General features: G+C 38.8%; 1 protein-coding gene across 1 annotated transcript; it reads left to right on the top strand.

The window, feature by feature from the left end:
- Window positions 1-14,170: 14,170 nt before the first annotated feature.
- Window positions 14,171-17,623, top strand: LOC123937554 (52 kDa repressor of the inhibitor of the protein kinase-like). Its single transcript, XM_045998498.1, has 2 exons — window positions 14,171-14,456; window positions 14,552-17,623. Exons 1-2 carry the CDS (start codon window positions 14,247-14,249, stop codon window positions 16,628-16,630), a joined length of 2,289 nt encoding a protein of 762 aa, XP_045854454.1. The 5' UTR covers window positions 14,171-14,246; the 3' UTR covers window positions 16,631-17,623.
- Window positions 17,624-21,878: the final 4,255 nt, after the last annotated feature.

Raw genomic sequence — 21,878 nt, 5'->3', positions numbered from 1 at the left:
AGAAATTGAGCCCTTCCTCATCTTACAAAATTCAGATGTTGTCTCCTGAGGAATCATTCATCACTTTATACTTAGCCAATGGCATCCTTTATTGAGCAAAAATCTTTCATTGCAATGTAAATAAATCTGACCATTTCCCATCTTAGAATTTGTGCTTTGAGAGTCTCATTTAAAGATCCTTCTCCTCCCCTAAATTACAAAATACTCACTATGTTTTCTCCTATGAGTGGTATTTATACTTTCATAATAGTCTTTAACCCATCTAATCTATTGTTGAATTAGTAAAATGGGGATCAGCTTTATTTTTTTTCCATATGGGAAGTCAGAGTTATCTAATACCACATACAAACTGTTCCTTCTCCTTGCTTTCTGATAATTTTTATTTTTCATCATGTTCCCAAAATATAAACAGGTTTCACAGCAAAGGGGAGACGTAGCAGCTCATGCTAGTAGAAGGTTTTTGCCAAGACACTAGCCATGGTTATTGAATCATATACAAAGGAAATTAATTATCCAATGTTTGGCTCTCATTGTTTGGGACCCAACCTTCATTTAAATCAAGAACTAAATTTTATCCTGTGGTGTTCATTTCATATCTACCTGCTCCACTTCTCAAATTTGCCCATCTTTTCAAATCTCCAAATGTCTTCTTTGTAACTTTAGAAAACACTGGTCTGCCCAGCCTCTACTTCAGGGCTTCCTAAAATCCTACAGATTTCTTGGCCAGAGCTTACCACTGACGTGCTCTGCCTGTGCAAAATATTGGTCTTCCTCAGCTATACTGTGAGACTCTTTTTTTTAAGAAGAGCTGCATGAAGTGACAGTCGAAAACATTACACAGCATGCATAATAATAATACGTGGGTAATCAAATCTCATGCTTCAAGAAATAAAGTAATTACTGCAGGATTTAGGAACCAGAGCCTACCTCTTCCATAAATAGCACTGTGCAAATCACTGGCAGCTTTGTGTACAAATGTGTGTGTGTGTGTGTTTAAATATGAGTGTTAATGTGTGTTTATGTGAAGAAGACAGACAAGTCATGTATATTAACAGAGTCCTCAGAGTGAGACTTTCCCCCTTCTTCCTCCTAAACTTCTGCTATTAGCCAGTAGAAGAAATGAGAGTCTAGAACACGTAGGGTTATATTCCACTTGACTGTAATAAATCTCAGATTTCACTGTTCATCCCTGCTGCCTTGCTCACTAGAGAATAATCTCTCCTGAGGCAGTGCCCAGGTATAAAATGCCAACCAGCATTCACAAAAGAGATTGCTTCTAGAATTCCTCTTGCAAAACAGTTATTTCTCCATCTTGTGGTTTGGGTACATTTGACAGGTTGGGAGCAAAGCTAACCTTTTCAACTGTATCGCCACTGCATAAAATATTGTAAAAAGAAAACAAAAGCCCCTTTGCCAGTATTTTTCCCATAATGCAAACCTACTTCATTTAAGGCTAATTCAGCTGTATACAAGAACCACTTCAATGACAAAAGCCCTTTCTGGTAGAGTTATTATTCTGAATTCTAATCCTGTCAACCTCTTTCACCATCATAGCTTGGCTAGGAATAACCCATCCAAAAACAGATATGAAAAGCTTTGACCTAATTTCAAAGAATTTAATGAAAATCAAATTTATCTTAAAACAAATTAGTTTGCTTTGGGATTACATGAACTCAGTGTCCATTGATATGAATGTTTCCCACTAGTTTATAAACTCCTTGAAGGAAGGAATATGCTTTTTTCACATTCACATATTCAGTGCCTGACATGTTACAGAAAACTAATAAATTTTTTTCAATCTGGCTATTAATATTGGTAAGAAGCTCAGAGTGGCAGTTTGCTATTTTATTAATGATAAAAATATGGGACTCCAAGTTAACCACTATTTTATAAAGACAGTCTATCTGAGAAATAGAGACCACATAAGAGGAGGTTTTTCTTTTTTTTTAATTGGAAATCATGCAATTATACTAATCACTGCACCGCCCCAACTTTGGATTTCTCCAGTGTGAGAGTGAATATTGAATAGCACCAGAACATCAAATGGATTTAAGAATAAGACTATCCTAAACATGGCTTAGAATATAGTCCAATATACAGGCGGGCTTATATTCTTGGTAATTCATCTTTAATATAGTTATGAGGATGTGGGTAGAAATTGTGAGGTTACAATACAATAAGAAAATAATATGCAATCCTGTGCAGAACTAATTACACCCAGAAATACTTCACCAGGAATTAAGTCTCTTTTCTATCATCACCAATTATGTTGCTAGACTTTTTAATTGCTATCAAAGAGCCAGAAATACTCAGGGAAATGTGAATGCACATGGTAATCCAGGTGAGATAGAAATTACAGAGAATATGCTAGGATCAATTTCATAAATAATTCAGGAAGGAGGGGCACCTGGGTGGCTCAGTCGTTAAGCGTCTGCCTTCAGCTCAGGTCACGATCCCAGGGTCCTGGGATCGAGCCCCACATCGGGCTCTCTGCTTAGTGGGAAACCTGCTTCTCCCTCTCCTACTCCCCCTGCTTGTGTTTCCTCGCTGAGTCTCTCTCTCTGTCAAATAATAAATTTAAAAAAAAAAAACCTTAAAAAAAGAAGAAAGAATTCAGGAAAGAATGTGGCATAACATATAGAAAAATCACTCCATTTCATAGAAGACAATCTCATACATATGAATCCAGGCTAATTTAATTAGCTAGCGTTCTCAGATGATGATAGGTGATAGGTAGATGATAGACAGATAGACATAGATAGATAGATAGATAGATAGATAATCATGTTCTTAAAGATACTATATTCTTGAATCTTTTTCCTTATTCCTGTTCTAAAGTTCCAGTTCAGTGAAGATTAGGAGAATAGTATCCATCTGGGAAAAAAACAATATTAATTTACCAATCTATTTCCCGGCACTAAAAAATGTCAAAAGCAGTAACCAAATGGCGAGAACATGATTATTTTGGAAGATTTCTTCACAAATTCTCCAAAAAAGGAACACAAGAATTGGCATATGGAAGCAGGTCAACAAATATTTATTAAAACATAAGATCAGGGCCTGCTTGGGTGGCTCAGATGGTGGGGCATCTGCTTTTGGCTTGGGTCGTGGTCCCGGGGTCCTGGGATCAAGCCCTACATGGGGCCCCCTGCTTGGCAGGGAAGCATGCTTCTCCCTCTCCCTCTGCTGTTCCCCCTGCTTGTGCTCTCTCACCCTCTCTGTCAAATAAATAAAAATTTTTTTAAAATGAGCTCAAAGTTGGTGAAAGCTCTTATCTTTTATTGGTCCTCCCTTTACTTGGGCTTCTAAAACTTACATCTTGTTTGCCAAATAGAAAACAAAGTCAGGCGGGGCATACGTAAGAGGATGGGGATCACTGTCCCCAAACCATCACTACTTTCTACCTTTCCTACCTTCTCTCAGCAAATTCCATCTTGAAAGAGTTTCCTCCAGGCTCAGACTTTTTGATATTTAGACTTCATCAGGTACATGATGGCATTTACTCTCCTTCAAGTTTTTCTTACCAGTATTTTTAGGGGAAAAGAGTCATCTTTGAGATGACTATTTTAAGACATAGACCATTCAGCCCACATCTTGTTCTCTTTATTTTAGGAACTCAGAACTGAATCTGTGCAGAGAACCTACCCTGAAGGCCTAACTGAAGGCAGGGCTATACAAACATATTCTTCTGTTGGTGAATAAGTAAAGCATTCACAACCGTTGAGTGGGTGGATCCACTTAAGTTTTCAAACTCGTGCCCTACAAGGGGACAGAGACTGTATTTCCCTCATAAGTGGAACCAGAACACTCCTGACTCAGGAATTTTGTACAGCTTCCTGATGGGATAGGCAGTATAGCCAATGTTATTTGGATGCTCAAGACATCGCAGTGATTTGTGAAACTGCAGGGAGAAATTGGGAAAGTTTTTGAAAGTCTAGGATATATGATCTTTATAACTACGGAAAATTGCAAAGTTAGAGTCCATGGCAGGGAGAAGCAAAAGGAAAAAGGAAATTCAAGAGTCAGACAAACTGACTGGGAAAATGATATTATTTTAATTCAAAAGTTCTGGAATATTGGTATTTAGATACAGAAAGTCTTCTAAGGTATGGAAAATGTGTTACCTTGGGAAACCTGCAATTAACCAAATCAATTACTGAAATATCTAATGTGCCACGAATGGGCAGAGGGATTTTTATCTAGGCACACGAACATAATTTTATGGACAAAGCATTTGTCTAACTAATCCACTAAAGCAAGGCTGTGTCACCTAGAGAAGAAAAAAAGAATGGCTAATGACAGAAAATGTAAACTAGCTAAGACAAGGCTTAAAATAGAGTTTGCACATTCTCAAACCAAATACACCTTCTCTCCCTGCCCTTTCGCCCTAAAAAAAAAAGGAACAAATAGAAAAAATAGATGCTTTAAGAAGGCACCCTAGGGGCTCCTGGGTGGCTCAGTGGGTTAAAGCCTCTGCCTTTGGCTCAGGTCATGATCACAGGGTCCTGGGATCGGGCTCTCTGCTCAGCAGGGAGCCTGCTTCCTCCTCTCTCTCGGTCTGCCTCTCTGCCTACTTGTGATCTCTGTCTGTCAAATAAATAAATAAAATCTTTAAAAAAAAAAAAAAGGCACCCTAGCAGGCTTGCTGTGTGTGCGCAGCCAGAGAGCTACTGGTCGTCAATGTCATTTCAGTCGTTCCACCAATACGTGCTTCTCGCACTGATTGGAAGGGTTTTCTAATTTCAGTCACCACTTAGTCTGCTCACTCAGGCATCCTCCTTCCATACGCGAAATCTTCCTTATTACAAGGTCACTTTCACCTTACATTTCTGCCTTCTCTTTGGATGTGAAATATCCAGGTGTTCTGGATTATTAAAACATACACACTGCTTACCCTGCTTGGGAAAGATTATATTCATTTTTCATGGAGTTTTACATCTCATAATAAGCTACTTGCGGGATGATCCATTTTCGTTTTTAATTAGGATGTCCTCTGAATTCCCTTTTTGCTCCTGCAGACAAAAAAAAAATTAATCAAGAATTATCTGTGAGCTCAGAAACACTTAAATGCAATTCTTGTAGGGATGTTATCAAATCAAAAGAATCTGGAATTAGTTGTTTGGTGTTATCATAATCAAAGCCAAACTTTCACTCTAAATGTAAAACATGTCTAGATAACCTTTATTACATAGTTAAAATAGTGTTTTTAAGAAAGAAAATGGATCTCTGAATCTGGTTATGGGTATCTAGTATCAACATAACAGGGTGTCTATTATCAACGAGTGATTATGATAAGTGCTGTCTTGGAAGGGAGCAAATCCTGAAAAGTAATTGGATTTGCTAAATCCAGACTTGCTTTGGCTTTGGTTCTGGCACCTGCAACAAAAGAGGACAGCTGTTCTGGACACCCACCAAGTAAATACTATTAAGCTCATTAACACAAACCTTTTGGCTATGATCAAGTGAAGTATCAGTTTAATCCATAATATGTCTTCTGTCAAGGGACTCACTCGGGCTTGCCCTGCTACCCTGAGAGGTTGTGGGGTGGGATTTGGCAAGCCAACAAAATCTTTTCTGTCTTTATCAGCGATGAGTTTTATTTATGATCGAAGGGAAATAACATGATAATGATAATGATAATAATACCTCGGATGGATAAACACCTCAATCCTAAGGAGCTCAGAAGGCACTGCTGATATTTATCTAATTAATCTTCACCACATGCTTATAAGTCGGCACGCAGCATTATCCCTGGTTTACAAATAAGAAAATCAGGGTAACGGGTGCCTGGGTGGCTCAGTCGGCTAAAGCCTCTGCCTTCGGCTCAGGGCATGATCCCAGGCTCCTGGGATGGAACCCCATATCAGGCTCTCTGCTCAGCAGGGACCCTGCTTCCTTCCCCTCTCTCTCTCTCTGCCTTGCCTCTCTGCCTACTTGTGATCTCTCTGTGTCAGATAAATAAATAAAATCTTTAAAAAAAAAAAAAAAGAAAATCAGGGTAAAAGTGACTAGCCTGGCCTCACTAAGTGAACTACTTTGGAGAAAATAATATAGCCAGGACTTCTTATCACTCAATGCAATCCTGTGATTAAAATAGTGATTGTTAAAATTTTTAGATTTCTGGTAATAACTATATTTGTTACTGTGAAATATTACTACTTGGTAATTGCATGAGATTGCTCAGGGAGCATTAATCAGTTAGAATCAACTAATAGACAAGATAATGGGGAATGTGGATGTATTATATCCTCAGATGATCTATAAATCCCTCTTTATCCACATAGGTTGCCCATTGTTTCTCAATGAAATTCCAACTGAATTCAAAGGGAAAAAAATGCAGCAATAAGCTAAGAAGGCTTTTTAGGATTATTCTAAAAGATCTGAGAGACAACAAATAAACCAATACAAGTAACCCCAGTGCTTTTCAAAAGTTCACATTACGCCATTCACTTTTATGAAAGACCTAATATTAGTACATTTTCTCTGACTGAAAGATATCCAAAGAGGATTTTCACTTTTAGAAAAACAGGTGGAAAGCAAGATAGCATTATTTGTTTTGGAGAAACACTTTACAGAGGCAGTGCACACTCCCCGAGCTCCTTCCCCAGGAACTACACTCGGGATCTCAACATCCAGCTACCAATACTTTGTACTGTGTCTATAAGCATCTGGTCTTTTGTTTTATTCCGTGCATCCACTAGCAAGATGTGTCATAAGGTATCAGAAAAGTCTAAAAGAAGTTTTTATTTGGGGAAGAGGGGTCTGAGAAGGCTCAAAAGAATTGCCATGTAAATTAATGTTAATTCTTTCCTCCCTTTATGCCACATTAACTTACAAAAGGCTTCAAATGAATTCTATGTTCAGATAGCAGGGGAAACCTATATATTTTATAATCTGTTTTATGTTTATTGTTTAAGCCTCAGAAATTTACCACTTTATGTAAAGTAAAATAATGATTTTGTCCTCATTACCAAAACATGATCCTAAATAATCTGGCACGTGCTGAGTCTGAGATTTTTTTAAATCTCAATTTAAAGAAAAATGACCATATAGACTGAGCTCTGAAAATCAGATACAGAGAGATTCAGAGCTTCCATTCTATGAACCAACCTTTCCTCTTCTTTATAGGGTTAACTGGGATTCAGTAACAGCCACCGGAGCTCGGAGCTCATCATCCGGGCATTCAACATGATACTGACAGCCCATTAAACAACTGAAATTTGACCAACTGCAAACTATACAAAATCTATGCATATCTTTCTGAAGCTATTTTTCCTCTTTTTGTAGCAATGAGGAGATTTCAGTTTTTACCCTCTTGCAGCCAGCACCCCTATCTAACAATACCATAAATAAGCAGAAAGAGCAGAATTGGGTTGAAGTTCAGAAAGAGGATTTTCTTCACAGTCCAGAAGCCATATGGTCTACAATTAAACTTTATTGGAGGCCTCTGTTCCTGAAAGAGATAGTGAATAAAATACAGTATGAACAGAAAGTAGACATATTTTTGTAACAGAAGATGTCATGTCTACCAAAGGCCTAGTAGCTATTAGGGGAGTATTTTTTAGTTTTGATACTCAGAACTCTGGGAGTCCAAACTATCTGCTCCAGGTGTCTTTTAATCACAGAGTAAGACTCTAAAAAATATAATTATTAGTTAAATGTTGGTCCTTTTTCAATTCTAATACTATGAAAATATGTATCACTTTTTATATGCAAGCATTACATTAGGCATTTACACAATTATGTGATTGTTTCCCCAAACAAGCAACTCCTTTTTTTTTTTTTTTAGATTTTATTTATTTATTTGACAGAGAGATCACAAGTAGGCAGAGAGGCCCGCAGAGAGAGAGGAAGGGAAGCAGGCTCCCTGATGAGCAGAGATCCCAATGTGGGGCTCAATCCCAGGACCCTGAGATCATAACCTGAGCCAAAGGCAGAGGCTTAACCCACTGAGCCACCCAGGCGCCCCTAGGCAACTCCTTTTTTAAAAAATACCTTTATTTCAGGGAATCCAGGGATGCTACCTGAGTTTCATTTATGAGTCCTAACGACTATAAATGGGAGACAAGTGACATGCAATCTCATAAAGTCATAATTAAGTTCCAGAAAAGGGGTTCAAATAATCGCTTAATTTCTGTCTCCTTTATTCCTTTTAAAATAGAACTTTTGTTCACTAAGTCTGGGGTTAGCTTAACTATAGGGAACAAATTGAGGGTTGCCAGAGGGGAGTTGGTGGAGGGATGGGGTAACTGGGTGATGGGCATTCAGGAGGGCACTTGATGGAGTGAGCACAGGTGTTATATGAAACTGATGAATCACTAATTCTACCCTGAGACTGAGACATGTTAACTAATTTGAATTTAGATAAAATCTAAAAAAATAAATAAGTGTGGCATTAGGAGAAAAAAATAGATAATGACATTCATCCCCAGATCCAGCTCCATGGCCATTAGAATACCACTGACGCTCCTTGTGCTTCCTCCTGTCCCTAGTAAGTATCCAGAAAATATAACTGCTTCCTACATCTGACCTCCAGGGGAGGCTGGCAAATTGGAAAACCAAAAAAAAGCGGGTCACTACAATAAATGAAAAGAGCTACAAATGAAGGAAGGAAAAAGAAGACCAGAGAAAGCAGTGAGCAATGTCGATGTTTTGCTTCATTTTGAACCACCGTTAATGGACATCCCTTTCAGAAAATTGTCTTTGAAAAACCCAAGACAAAAATGTTTGAATGGCAGAAAATGGAAGTTCTATATTTAAATTCAACACACAATGTTCAAAGTTTTGTGTACATGCTTATATTATTAATACACAAGCAATATAAGCAATTTCAAATGTAAACTTCAAAACATTTTGCATTCTACTAATGAAATACTTGAAAAACATATGGATTTCACAATCACATTGAATGCAAAAAGATAAATGTGGCATTTAATTAGAAATATGATGATCTGCTTTTATATAATTATAGAACTACTATATAGAACTACTATAAATATTGCCATTATAATTCACACAGAAATATTAGCAACTGAACAAATTCTGTGTTTAAAATCAAATTTATGCTCTAATATTATTGCTATGTCCTGGTCTGTTTTGGGGAGATTCACAGCTGACATTATAGGATTTTATGTGGTGTTTAAAATCTCTATGAACTAAATAATTGTGCAGCCCTAGAGCATAGTTAACCCTCCATAGCATGTCTAATGTAAACCCCTAAGGTAAAAAAGGCTTCAATTTTAATAGATACCTAAGTGCTAATAATGGTCCCAAAAGAAATATTAGAACAAAACATTATAAGATTTTTTAATGTGACCTTGATAATGGATTATTAGTCTTTGCATTTTTTAAACATCATCTAAACAATATCCTAACAAAATACCATAGACTACATGATTTAAACAACAGAAATTCATTTTCTCATAGTTTGGAGGCCAGATATCCAATTAGAGTACAAACATGGTCATTTTCTGGTGAGAACCCTCTTCCTAGCTTCTGGATGTCCACCTTCTCACTGTGTCCTAATACAGTGAGGAGAGAAAGAGAGAGAGCAAGCTCTCTGGTATTTCTTCCTATAAGGGCACTAATCCTATCATAAGGGTCCACCTTCATGACTTCATCTAAACCTACTTACCTTCCAAAGTCCCATCTCCATATACCACCACACTGAGGATTAGAGCTTTAACATCTGAATTTGAAGGGGACACATTCAGTCATAGCTGAGACTCGAATGATAGCAATGAGTGAAGCTCAGGTGGAACAAAAATATTCCAGGTAGAGGCCACAGTAAGTGCTTATTCTATAAAGGAAGAACCAGCTTAGAGTGTTTGAGGAATGAGAAGGCCAGTATGGCCAAAACAGAAAGAAACAGTGAGAGAGGGGTAGAAATGAGATTGGAAAGTCAGACAGGAGCCAGATCATATAAGACATTACTAGAGCAATAAGGAATTTAGAGATTATTCTGAATGTAATGTTAAGACATAGAAGAGCTTTGAGAGATACTTACCTGATCTAATTTCTGTTTAAAAGAAAATCACTGTGTCTGCTCTGTGGAGACTGGACTGAAGGAACTAAAACAAAAACATCCTGGATTGGAGGCTCTTGGAAAAAGCCTAAATGGGAATTAATGGTTTTAGTGTAGAGAGTGGTGGAAATGTGAAAAGATGGCTGGCAGTCAGCATGAAGCTTGAAGATAGAGCCAACAGGACTTCCCAATTAGGTATCTGAAGTAAAATGAAAATAAAAGGGGGGGGGGGGGTGAAAGTCTTCTAAGTTTTGACTTCAGAAACAACGTGAATGGTGGTACCGTTTACCAAGATTCAAACAAAGATTAGATTTAGAGAAAGCCAAAGGAAAAGCTGAGGATGGACATGTACTTTGGAACTCTTGAGCAGAGATACAGTATTTAAAGCTACAGAACTGAATGAGATGACCTAGGAGAGAGTCTGGGAAAAGCACTGTATCTGAATTCTGACACTGCGCATTTAGAGACTGGTGACGGGGAGAAATCACCAAAGAGGCTGAGAAAAGACTGGCAGAACTGTAAAAAGAAAATTTGGAGAGTGTGGTTCCATGCCTTCAATAGAAGGATTGTCTCTGACCATGTCATATTATGCAGAGAGCTTAAGTAGTAGAGGACAGAGAATAGGTCACTGGACTTGACAAGATGGAGGTCAATAGTTACGTCTGGTTTTAGTGGACTTTTAGTGAAGACGAAAGACTACCTGGAATGGGGTAGAGAGATGACCAGAAATCGGGAAGTGAAGAAAGCAAGTACAGACAATCCCATCAGGACATTTACTTTAAAAGAGATGGGAGACATGTGGCAGCCACTGAAGAACACTGGGTCGAGGAAGGATTTCCTTAATGGAGATAATAGCCAGTCTATGTGCTGCTGAGAATTACTCAGGAAAGGAGAAATTGATTAAGGCAGGAAAGGAAAAGGGAGAATAACTACCAAAGCAGAGGCCTTAAATAGACAAGGGTGATGAAATCCTGTAACTAAGCAGAGAGGCTGGCCCATCCAATAACAAAGAGAATTCACTGAATCTGATATGAGGAAACTCAAGGTGTGGGTTCATAACCAGGTATATTTTGGAAATTTGTTGGAGAAAATATGGGGTAGTTCTGAGTAAAGAGAGAGGGGATTGGAGGTTTGAAGAGAGAACAAGTATGAGGTAATTAGCACAGTGAATGAGAAAGTAAATTTTTATTTTATGATACAATAAAAGTGAGTTTCTCTTGGAACCAAATTCTCATCTGCAACATTGTTTGCGTGGATAATTATTTCAAATAATGCCATTTGTAATAAAGCCTAAAATTTCCAGGAAATATAACCCTAGTATTACTCAAATAAGTGGAATATTCCCTTATCACAAAACTAATAATACTATGCTAATGAAATTTTGCTAACAAAGGCCAAGTTGCTCATTACATCCTATTAAGAAAGACATTTTTATATCTAATACTCTCTCTTTTTATTGAAGAACTAAAACTAAAACCCTTTTAAGCCATGGTAACTTTTTTTTTTTAAACATTTTATTTATTTATTCGACAGACAGAGATCACAAGTAGGCAAAGAGGCAGACAGAGAGAGAGGAGGAAGCAGGCTCCCTGCCGAGCAGAGAGCCTGATGCAGGGCTCGATCCCAGGACCCTGGGATCATGACCCAAGCCGAAGGCAAAGGCTTTAACCCACTGAGTCACCCAGGTGCCCCGCCATGGTAACTTTTTATTTTGGATGATGATATTTCTGATTTTTGAAGCAAGAGGCAATTCCATAGAAAATAAGGTTGGTAATGAAAGATCTCAAAAAGTTGAAAACAACTTTTCACTGTATCCTAATATGATCACATGAAAGACCTTGTATGGAAAGGGACAGGTGCCTTTATCTGAGGACAAGCATTTAAAGATCAGCACAGGGCATCAACTACAAGTTTGAGGATGACCAGACCACCACCTCTGCTGTACCCAGTAAGAATCACTAACCTGGTGCTTTTCCTTTCCCTACAAACAGAAAACACTGGGGATTATCAGAGTAGCACCCCTCTACTGAGTGTCTAGAGAATGTGACTCTAATAGTACTAGTGATGGTGAGAGTAGTAGTAACAGTAATTGTAGTAGCAGAGGTAGCAAAACCACTTACCAAATAATAAATACTTTTTATGTGCCAAACATTGTGTTAGGGACCCTGTCTGGATTATTGAAATACAATCACTTCCAAGGGTCCCACTAATAAAGAGCAATATCTAGATTTGGATACCCATCAACCTCCAAAATATTCTTTGGACTACATAAATAACGGTCTAGAGAAAAGGTTACAATTTCACAAATTTAAGAAAGTCACAGAAATAATTGTAAGTGTAACAGACTGCACTTAATTTGTAATGCATGTATTATATAAGTAATGGAAGTGCTGATAAATCAAAGGGGGTGGTTATCACCCAATTCTACTCAAATGTTATCATTTGAAGATGTGAACCCAATGTGGCCAAACATACCAATTTTTCAAGAAAAACAAGAAATTCATAGTATTATGGAATTTGCCTAATGTCTGTAATGTTGGATTAATTTTTTTAATGAATACATAATGCCTGTGAGTCAAACAAAACATGTCTGGAACAAGATTCTTCTGAATCAAAAGACTTCGTTCTTCAAACTGTGAGTCTATTCTTGATTAGCTTGATAGAATTATAAGCCGAAAGCAAGAACCTTGCAAATCTACCTGTATGCACACCAATGGAATAAAAGTAAGAGGGAAAGGGGACTGGCAGGAAGCATCTGTGTTAAACCTGAAGTAAAAGCAAAATCACTGATTAGACCTCAGCAGGTAGCCAACATTATAGTCAACCAGCATCAGCATCGACAAACTTAGCTAAAAAACAGACAATATCAGTTCAGCACTAATGAGACTGGAGCACAGTGAATACTGGAACAGTAATTTTGGGAGTTGGAAGACTTTTCATATCTATCATTAAAGGATATTGCCCACGAGAAGGGAAAAAGTTTCAAGAGTAAATCAGATCACATGGGGATTTGGCAGCTTTGAATATGGCCCTAGAAATTAGTAGTAGGAACTGACAGCTGGGTTGTTGCCTTTTGAGTTAAAACAATCAGGCTGAGAAGATCCTGGAGCAGCTGCCATTTGGAAACTTCATTAAGCAACCTAACATGGGCAGAAAGCCTGGGCTTTGAAAATACCAGCTGATCAGAGCTAACTTAGAGGGTTAGGAACAAATGTGTGTAAAACTCCTTGAGTGGAGCTTAAACGGGTTAGCACTTGGCCAGAATTCAGTAAGTGGTGTAAGACAGGGCACACACAAAAAAGAAAGGAGACCATCCTGAGGAAGAAGAGAGAGAGGGGCACCTGGGTGGCTCAGTGGGTTAAAGCCTCTGCCTTCGGCTCAGGTCATGATCCCAGGGTCCTGGGATCGAGCCCCACATTGGGCTCTCTGCTCTGTGGGGAACCTGCTTCCTCCTCTCTCTCTGCCTGCCTCTCTGCCTACTTGTGATTTCTCTCTGTCAAATAAATAAAATATTTAAAAAAAAAAGAAGAGAGAGATAAAACTATTTCTTCTGACTCATAGTTCAAGACCTGAAATGATAAAGTCCTAATTATAACCATTTTTAAAAGTCTAAGCATTATTATAAGGGAAAGCAACAAATTAGCTGATTAAAATAGTAACAGGAGTTAATACAAACTGCCCTCAACTACAAAATGTTGGGCACTTCCCAGAAAAAAACAAGAGAGGAGGTACCTTTTAAGTGGGCAAGACGGCCAAGAGGCAAGGTTTTCCCTCCAGGAGTAGAAGATCTTAACCATTCTAGTTACACTGTGAAGACACTAGAATTTGGGCTCGGTAAAGGGATAGAGAGAGCTTGAAAAAATGAAAGAAAACTCATGGCCAATTTTTCATATGGATAATATTGTGCAAGGATAGTCCAACTAATGGCTTTCAATACCATACTTGGTAGATCAAAGAGTATAGGAATTACCCAGAAACATTTCATTGTTTTTAAGACTCTACGTCTAACAGACATACTGATATATACTGGAGATAGCCCTAGACTAAATATGAGGATACCTGGTTCTAGTCCTTAGTGACCGCTCACTGGTCATGTGGCCTCAGGCAACGGGCTTTTTTTCTTAAAAACGGAGTATTCACCCCTCCCCGGCCCCGACGGGCGGGCGGGCTGCCCTGAGGAGGCGGGGAGGGGAGGGCTGGGCCGGACGGCGGGTGGGCGACGATGCCGAACTTCTGCGCTGCCCCCAACTGCACGAGGAAGAGCACACAGTCGGACTTGGCCTTCTTCAGGTTCCCGCGGGATCCGGCCAGATGCCAGAAGTGGGTGGAGAATTGTAGGAGAGCAGACTTAGAAGATAAAACGCCTGATCAACTAAATAAACATTATCGATTATGTGCCAAACACTTTGAGACCTCTATGATCTGTAGAACTATACATTTTGCAGAGGCATCAGAAAACTAAAGAATGATTGGGTTATTTTATTTCTCAAAATTAATTGAAGCAGATACTTGTGAAGTCATTGGGAGAGTCCTTATAGGACAGTTCTTCGAGATAATGCAATACCAACAATATTTGATCTTACCAGTCATTTGAACAATCCACATAGTAGACACAGAAAACGAATAAAAGAATTGAGTGAAGATGAAATCAGGACACTGAAACAGAAAAAAATTGATGAAACTTCTGAACAGGAACCAAAACATAAAGAAATAAACAACAGCAACGCTCAGAATCCTAGTGCAGAAGAAGGGGGTGAGGAAGAGGATGAAGATATTTTACCTTTAACCCTTGAAGAGAAAGAAAACAAAGAATACTTAAAATCTCTATTTGAAATTTTGATTCTTATGGGAAAACAAAACATACCTCTGGATGGGCATGAAACTGATGAAATCCCAGAGGGTCTCTTTACTCCTGATAACTTTCAAGCGCTGCTGGAGTGCCGGATAAATTCTGGTGAAGAGGTTCTGAGAAAGCGCTTTGAGACAACAGCAGTTAACACATTGTTCTGCTCGAAAACACAGCAGAAACAGATGCTAGAGATCTGTGAGAGCTGCATTCGGGAGGAAACTCTCAGGGAAGTGAGAGACTCGCACTTCTTTTCCATCATCACTGATGACGTAGTGGACATAGCAGGAGAAGAACACTTGCCTGTGTTGGTGAGGTTTGTTGATGAATCTCATAACCTGAGAGAAGAATTTGTGGGCTTCTTGCCTTATGAAGCTGATGCAGAAATTTTGGCTGTGAAATTTCACACTACGATAACTGAGAAGTGGGGGTTAAACATGGAGTATTGTCGTGGCCAGGCTTACATTGTGTCCAGTGGATTTTCTTCCAAAATGAAAGTTGTTGCTTCTAGACTTTTAGAGAAATATCCCCAAGCTGTCTACACACTTTGCTCTTCCTGTGCCTTAAATATGTGGCTGGCAAAATCAGTGCCTGTTGTGGGAGTATCTGTTGCGTTAGGAACAATTGAGGAAGTTTGTTCTTTCTTCCATCAATCTCCACAACTGCTTTTGGAGCTTGACAATGTAATTTCTGTCCTCTTTCAGAATAATGAGGAAAAGGGTAAAGAACTGAAGGAGATCTGCCATTCTCAGTGGACAGGCAGGCATGATGCTTTTGAAATTTTAGTGGACCTCCTACAAGCACTTGTTTTATGTTTAGATGGTATAAATAGTGATACAAATATTAGGTGGAATAACTATATAGCTGGTCGAGCTTTTGTACTCTGCAGTGCAGTAACAGATTTTGATTTCATCGTCACCATTGTTGTTCTTAAAAATGTTCTATCTTTTACAAGAGCCTTTGGGAAAAATCTCCAAGGGCAGACCTCTGATGTCTTCTTTGCAGCCAGTAGCTTGACTGCAGTGCTGCATTCACTAAATGAAGTGATGGAAAATATTGAAGTTTATCATGAATTTTGGTTCGAAGAAGCCACAAATTTGGCAACTAAACTTGATATTCAGATGAAACTCCCTGGGAAATTCCGCAGAGCCCAGCAAGGTAACCTGGAATCTCAGCTCACCTCTGAGAGTTACTATAAAGAAACTCTAAGTGTTCCAACAGTGGAACACATTATTCAGGAACTGAAAGATATATTCTCAGAACAGCACCTCAAAGCTCTTAAATGCTTATCTCTTGTACCCTCTGTCATGGGACAACTCAAATTTAATACATCAGAGGAACACCATGCTGACATGTACAGAAGTGACTTGCCCAATCCCGACACACTCTCAGCTGAGCTGCATTGCTGGAGAATCAAATGGAAACACAGAGGGAAAGATATAGAGCTTCCATCTACCATTTACGAAGCCCTCCATCTACCAGACATCAAGTTTTTCCCTAATGTTTATGCATTGCTTAAAGTCCTGTGTATTCTTCCTGTGATGAAGGTTGAGAATGAACGCTATGAAAATGGGCGAAAGCGTCTCAAAGCATACCTGAGGAACACTTTGACAGACCAAAGGTCAAGTAACTTGGCTTTGCTTAACATAAATTTTGACATAAAACATGATCTCGATTTAATGGTGGACACATATATCAAACTCTATACAACTAAGTCAGAGCTTCCTACAGATAACTCAGAAACCATTGAAAATACCTAAGAAACATTTAAAGTAGGCTTTCTCTTATGTTTGATATTTGGAAAAATCTGTAAGAAATTTGAAAACATCTTACAGAAAAGCTGTCAGGTGTATGTAGGCCACTTAATCACTGAATATCTTGACATATTGACCTCTCATTGAGTATATTAGCCATTGATAATCTGCCTATTTAAATGGCCCCTGTTTAAACTCATGCTTTGGAGACATACCTGTTCTTCCAGAAGATAGCTTTGAAAGTGCCACATTACACTTCTGTGGGATTTCTGCTAGTGGCACTTGGCAATTGTTTTAGTTAAGTCATTTTAGACATAACATTTATTATCACTGGATCCAATTGTCGGGTATTGAGTTATCACTTCTTAGAAGATAAAGATTTTGAAGAGGTATGGGGGGAAGGGATACATTTTAGAAAATGTTACAAGAAGCTCATGAGTGACCCTTGAGTAGTAGGAGTGTTAGTATGTTAAAAATCTGTAATGGACAGTTCAGGGAGTTATCAGACAGAAACAGGGAGCTTGCCAAGCAAGGATTGCAGTAGAGATTTTGTCTTTATCAAAAGAACTTAACAAGTTACAGTTAAAGTTTGAGTGGGAGAGCCTGCCATTATTGTTCCACATTGGGTTGTTGCTGTTTACATTCCTTTGTTGAGCCTACGTCTTCATAAGCTCTTTAGCACGTGTATGTTGAAACACCTACGACTTCATAAGCTTTTTAGCAGGTATATGTTGAACACCTCTGTTCATGGTCAAGGCAGGATCAGAGGCCATGAATACTGACAACTGATTTGTCTGTTTTCCTCTGTCTTTTTCCATGACTATATCTACTGCCTCGTCTTGATTTATAAACAAAACCTGGAGAACCTACAAAAATAAGTGTTTTGTGGTTTATCTAGGAATAATACAGAAAATATTGCTGTTATTTTTGGTGAAGAAGATCAATTTTGTATAGTTTATTTCAACTTAAATAAAATGTGAATTTTGTTTAAAAAAAAAACGGAGTATTCTCAGTATTTTTTCTTAAAAATGGAGATAATTATACCTGCTAATCTTTCTCATTCAGTTATTAATGAGGACTTGGTTAAATAATCAATTCAATAATTCAGAAAACATAAAATTCTGTACCCCCAGTACAAATTCTAAGTTATGTTCCTTCACAATCAATTTTCTTTAATCCTATCACTCACACTTCACACATTCAAGGATTGCTCACTGTCTAGAGAAAAGCCATCTTGAACGGACCTATTCACATTTTTAGCTCCAACTATTCACTTCTGAATTCTTCCTGCTAGCAAACAAAGTGTTTTGCCTAGTGCTTTTGCTTACTCTGACTTCAGAGAAAAAAAAAATCTTTTAAGAGTCAACTCAGGTTTGTCTGCCTTTTCAGATAAACCCAGTCCATAATGATCTCCTTTCATGTGAACTCCAACATCCTTTACTATTATATCAACTTAGTAATTAATGGCATTCAGGGTTTTTACCGTTGTTTTAATGCTGTTGCGCACTTTCATCTCATACGGAACTAAAATCTTCCCTTGCTTATGTATGATCTCCCCAACTCTACCCATAAAGGGAGGCTAGCAGGGACTATGGCTTTGGCATATTCGCATTTCCCTCATCACTGGGTGATAAAAGACTGTTAAACAACTGAAGCGATTTTCCTGCTGCTGCTGTGATCACTACACCGCTGTAAATCCGCCCCGCACTGCAAGGCTCCCAGCTTTTTTTTTTTTTTTTAAAGATTTTATTTATTTATTTGATAGAGAGAGTACAAGCAGGGGGAGTGGCAGGGAGAAGGAGAACAGGCTCCCCACCCAGCAGAGAGCCCAATGCCGGGCTTGATCCCAGGGCCCTGGGACCATGACCCGAGCAAAAGGTAGCCACCCAACAACTGAACCACCCAGGTGTCCCCAAGGCTCCCAGCTTTAAGTCACAACCCACAGTATCTCAGCTTGGCCTTCTCAGTGCAAAAAAAAAAAAAAAAAAAAAAAAAAATCAGTCACAGTAACATTGTGGCTTATTCCAGGACTCATTTCACTCTTCATGGCCCTACCTGTATTATAGCCACAGTTCATAAGGTAGGGTTACTTGTGATCACTGAACTTGCTTTCACTACCAACGTCCCTACTTCCACCCTCCAGGGAGGAGCTGTCAAGGTGGAAAGTCTGGCCTAAGCAACAAATATTGTCATGAAATTCAACTTTTCTTGCCATCTCTCCCAATATCTGGTTGACACAGATGGTTGTCAAGAAGGAATCACTTAGGGCTCCTGGGTGGCTCAGTTGTTGGGCATCTGCCTTCTGCTCGGGTCACGATCCCAGGGTCCTGGGATCAAGCCCCACATCTGGTTCTTGCTCCGCAGGAGGCCTGCTTCTCCCTCTCCCACTCCCCCTGTTTGTGTTCCCTCTCTCACTGTGTCTATCTCTGTCAAATAAATACATAAAATCTTAAAAAAAAAAAAAAGAAGGAATCACTTAATGTCTTCTCTTTTCTGCTCCATGAGTAGGAAAAGTAGAGCAGAGACAAGTGGGAAGGAAGTTAAGATATTTAATGAGATTAGGCAGGTAAAGGCTACTAAAGTCCACAGACTCTGGGCACGCACTTCCTAGCCCGGAGATTTCCAATACCATTACCTACCAGCCACATGGAGCTATTAAGCACTGGAAACGTTAGTGGCTAGTACAACCAAAACCAACTTTTAATTTTAATTCATTAAATGTATAAACTGAAGCAGAGTAAAATAGTTTTTCAGAAAGTATGACTTTATTATTTTGCCAGGACTACTTTTCACTCTGTTGAAAATCTGGCATTCAAACTGAGATTTGCAACACATATAGGATCTTAAAGATGGTAATGGGGGGGGAGCAAAACATAAGATAGCACTTTAATAAGTCCCTTATCAGTTCCATGTTAACATCATATTTGGACATAGTGGAATACATAAAATATATGAATAAAATTAATTTCATCTTTTTCTTTTTCACTTTTTCAATGCAGTTATTGGAAAATTTAAAATTTGTGCCTTGCATTACGTTTCTATTGGACACAGCTGTTCTAGCCCATCACCTAGTATGTTCTAAAGTGTTAACAGCTAAGAATGTTATGTACATTATTTCATTTCATGTTCACCACAGATTCTTGAGGCGTCATCCCTATTTTATAGATGAGGAAACTGAGGTATAGCAAGATTGAATGGCTTGCCCAATATCTGGTAAGTGATAGAGCTGAGATTCATACTCAGATCGGACTCCAACCAGAGCCCGCACTGAATTGATTGGGATACTTACCTTCCTTGAATTATAAAAATATTGATTAAACGTGGTCATAAATTTATTTTTTGAACACAGTCTCAGTCATCTAGCCAACTACAAGTATTGAAAAAAACTCAGGGAGAAGATGAGCAAAGTCCAGTCTCATTTGTTTCCAAAACAGAATCCAAACTGGGCCAGCCAAGTAGTGTAATAGCAAAATGGCGAGAAATGACTGTTAGAGTCACAGAGGAACCAAAACTCAAATCAGGCTTAGGTGCAAATATTCCCTGGGGTACCTGGGTGACTCCGTCGGTTAAAAATCTGCCTTTGGCTCAGGTCATGATCCCAGAGTCATGGGGTAGAGCCCTGTGTCAGGCTCCTTACTCCAGGGGGAGTCTGCTTTTCCCTCTGCCTGCTGCTCCCCCCTGCTTGTGTTCTCTCTCTCTCCCTCTCCCTCTCTCTCTGGCAAACAAACAAACAAATAAATAAATATTTCCCAAAGTGCTATGTCACAAACAAGTACCGAAACAATGACTACAAATTATTCATTTCTCACAGTCTCTTCATTTCATTCCTAAAGGAATTCTTCCAAGCAATTCAAAGTCTTGGCCAATTGGCCTTCATCAAAATAATAGGGAGAGCACAGGGGATACTTTCTGAAGGTGAAGAATTGCTCCACAGGAGGCTAATTATTTGAAACTTGAATTTACACTCACTGCACAATTTCTGCACCTTATCAGACTCTCAAATTGCCTCTGGAAAACAATAGTGACAGTGACAGCCAACCAGATTCCCTGCTGCTGCTTTAGAGACCCATTGGCATCTTCAAGTGGAATATGATTCTGTCACCCATTCTGTGAATCTAAATATTTTCTACAACTATTAAAAGGTAAGAGTAAGACTAACAAATGAGATTGGCTGTATAATTCATCATGTTATTGGAGGTGCTGATTCTCCAGGTTTATTTCCTGAGTAAATAATATGCTATATTAGTATAATAATGTCTGACACTCTATACCTAGGCTCTATGAATTATTGGTCAGACTGATAAGCTCAAAGAAACCCTCTGAACTTTTTTCCCCAACTATACACACTATACACACGCACACACACATGTTCATTTTCTGTGTATCTTTTGCATATACATGTGTTTTTGCTTGTATAGGTTGCGCTTTGCATTAGGACAAAAATACTTTTATGGAATGAATGAGATGTACTGTTTGAAATCAGGTTACATGTCACTTTATAGAGTGACAGCAGGTGAGACTAGAACCTTCTTGCCTGTGCGAGCTCTATCCAGATTGTAAAACAGAAGGAGCTGCTCCTCTTTTGAGTGGATAGAAATCAATTCTCCTCTTGAAATGGGAAGTATACCTACCCAGATACCTGGTCTGTGTCCCTTTCCAAACCGGCCCTGCAGCTAATGAGCGGTCAGTTAAAGTGTAAGTCAAACATATAGTTAAGGTGCATTCTCTCACAAGAGTTATTTGCATTTTTATAAGAAACTCTTAGTCTGAAAAGATTTATGCCACTCAGGAATAAATATGTTACAGTGTAAGTTTCACAGGCAGGTATTGCAGAGAAAATAAAAAACAGTCCACTTCCTCCGACGTTGTCATTTTGCCTGCAACCTACTCACTACACCAGTCTCGGTCTGGAAATTCACATCTAAGTTTGACCCTTCAACCAGCTTTCCCTCCCGTTTTCCTTCTTTCTCTCCTTCAACAGATATTTATGGAGAATGCCAAATATTTATTACCTACACCAGGCCCACGTAAATATGGATCTTTTAGATATGGGTTTAGATGGGGTATATAAGCATAGGGAATAGTCAGTGGGCAGACATTAAGCCCTTCAGAAATAATGGCAGAGATAGGAAACTGGATGCCCGAACAAGTCCTGTTGGAGAGGGGACATAACAGTAGACTCTTTCAGCTCTCTTTGAAGCCGCTGCTGCTTGTTTTGCTCCTATAGCTTTCTCCAGCTGCTGTCACATCTGTC

Source organism: Meles meles, chromosome 2 (genome assembly GCF_922984935.1).
Source record: "Meles meles chromosome 2, mMelMel3.1 paternal haplotype, whole genome shotgun sequence".
Classification (NCBI taxonomy): Eukaryota; Metazoa; Chordata; class Mammalia; order Carnivora; family Mustelidae; genus Meles; species Meles meles.
Note: the sequence above shows the minus strand (reverse complement) of the source record. Positions and strands in the feature narration are given on the sequence as shown.

Excerpts from the sequence above, each read along its gene's own strand:
- LOC123937554 (XM_045998498.1), top strand. The coding sequence starts at position 14,247 with ATGCCGAACTTCTGCGCTGCCCCCAACTGCACGAGGAAGAGCACACAG. Across the intron at positions 14,457-14,551 it reads CCTCTATGATCTGTAGAACT|AGTCCTTATAGGACAGTTCT; the intron begins ATACATTTTGCA and ends AGTCATTGGGAG.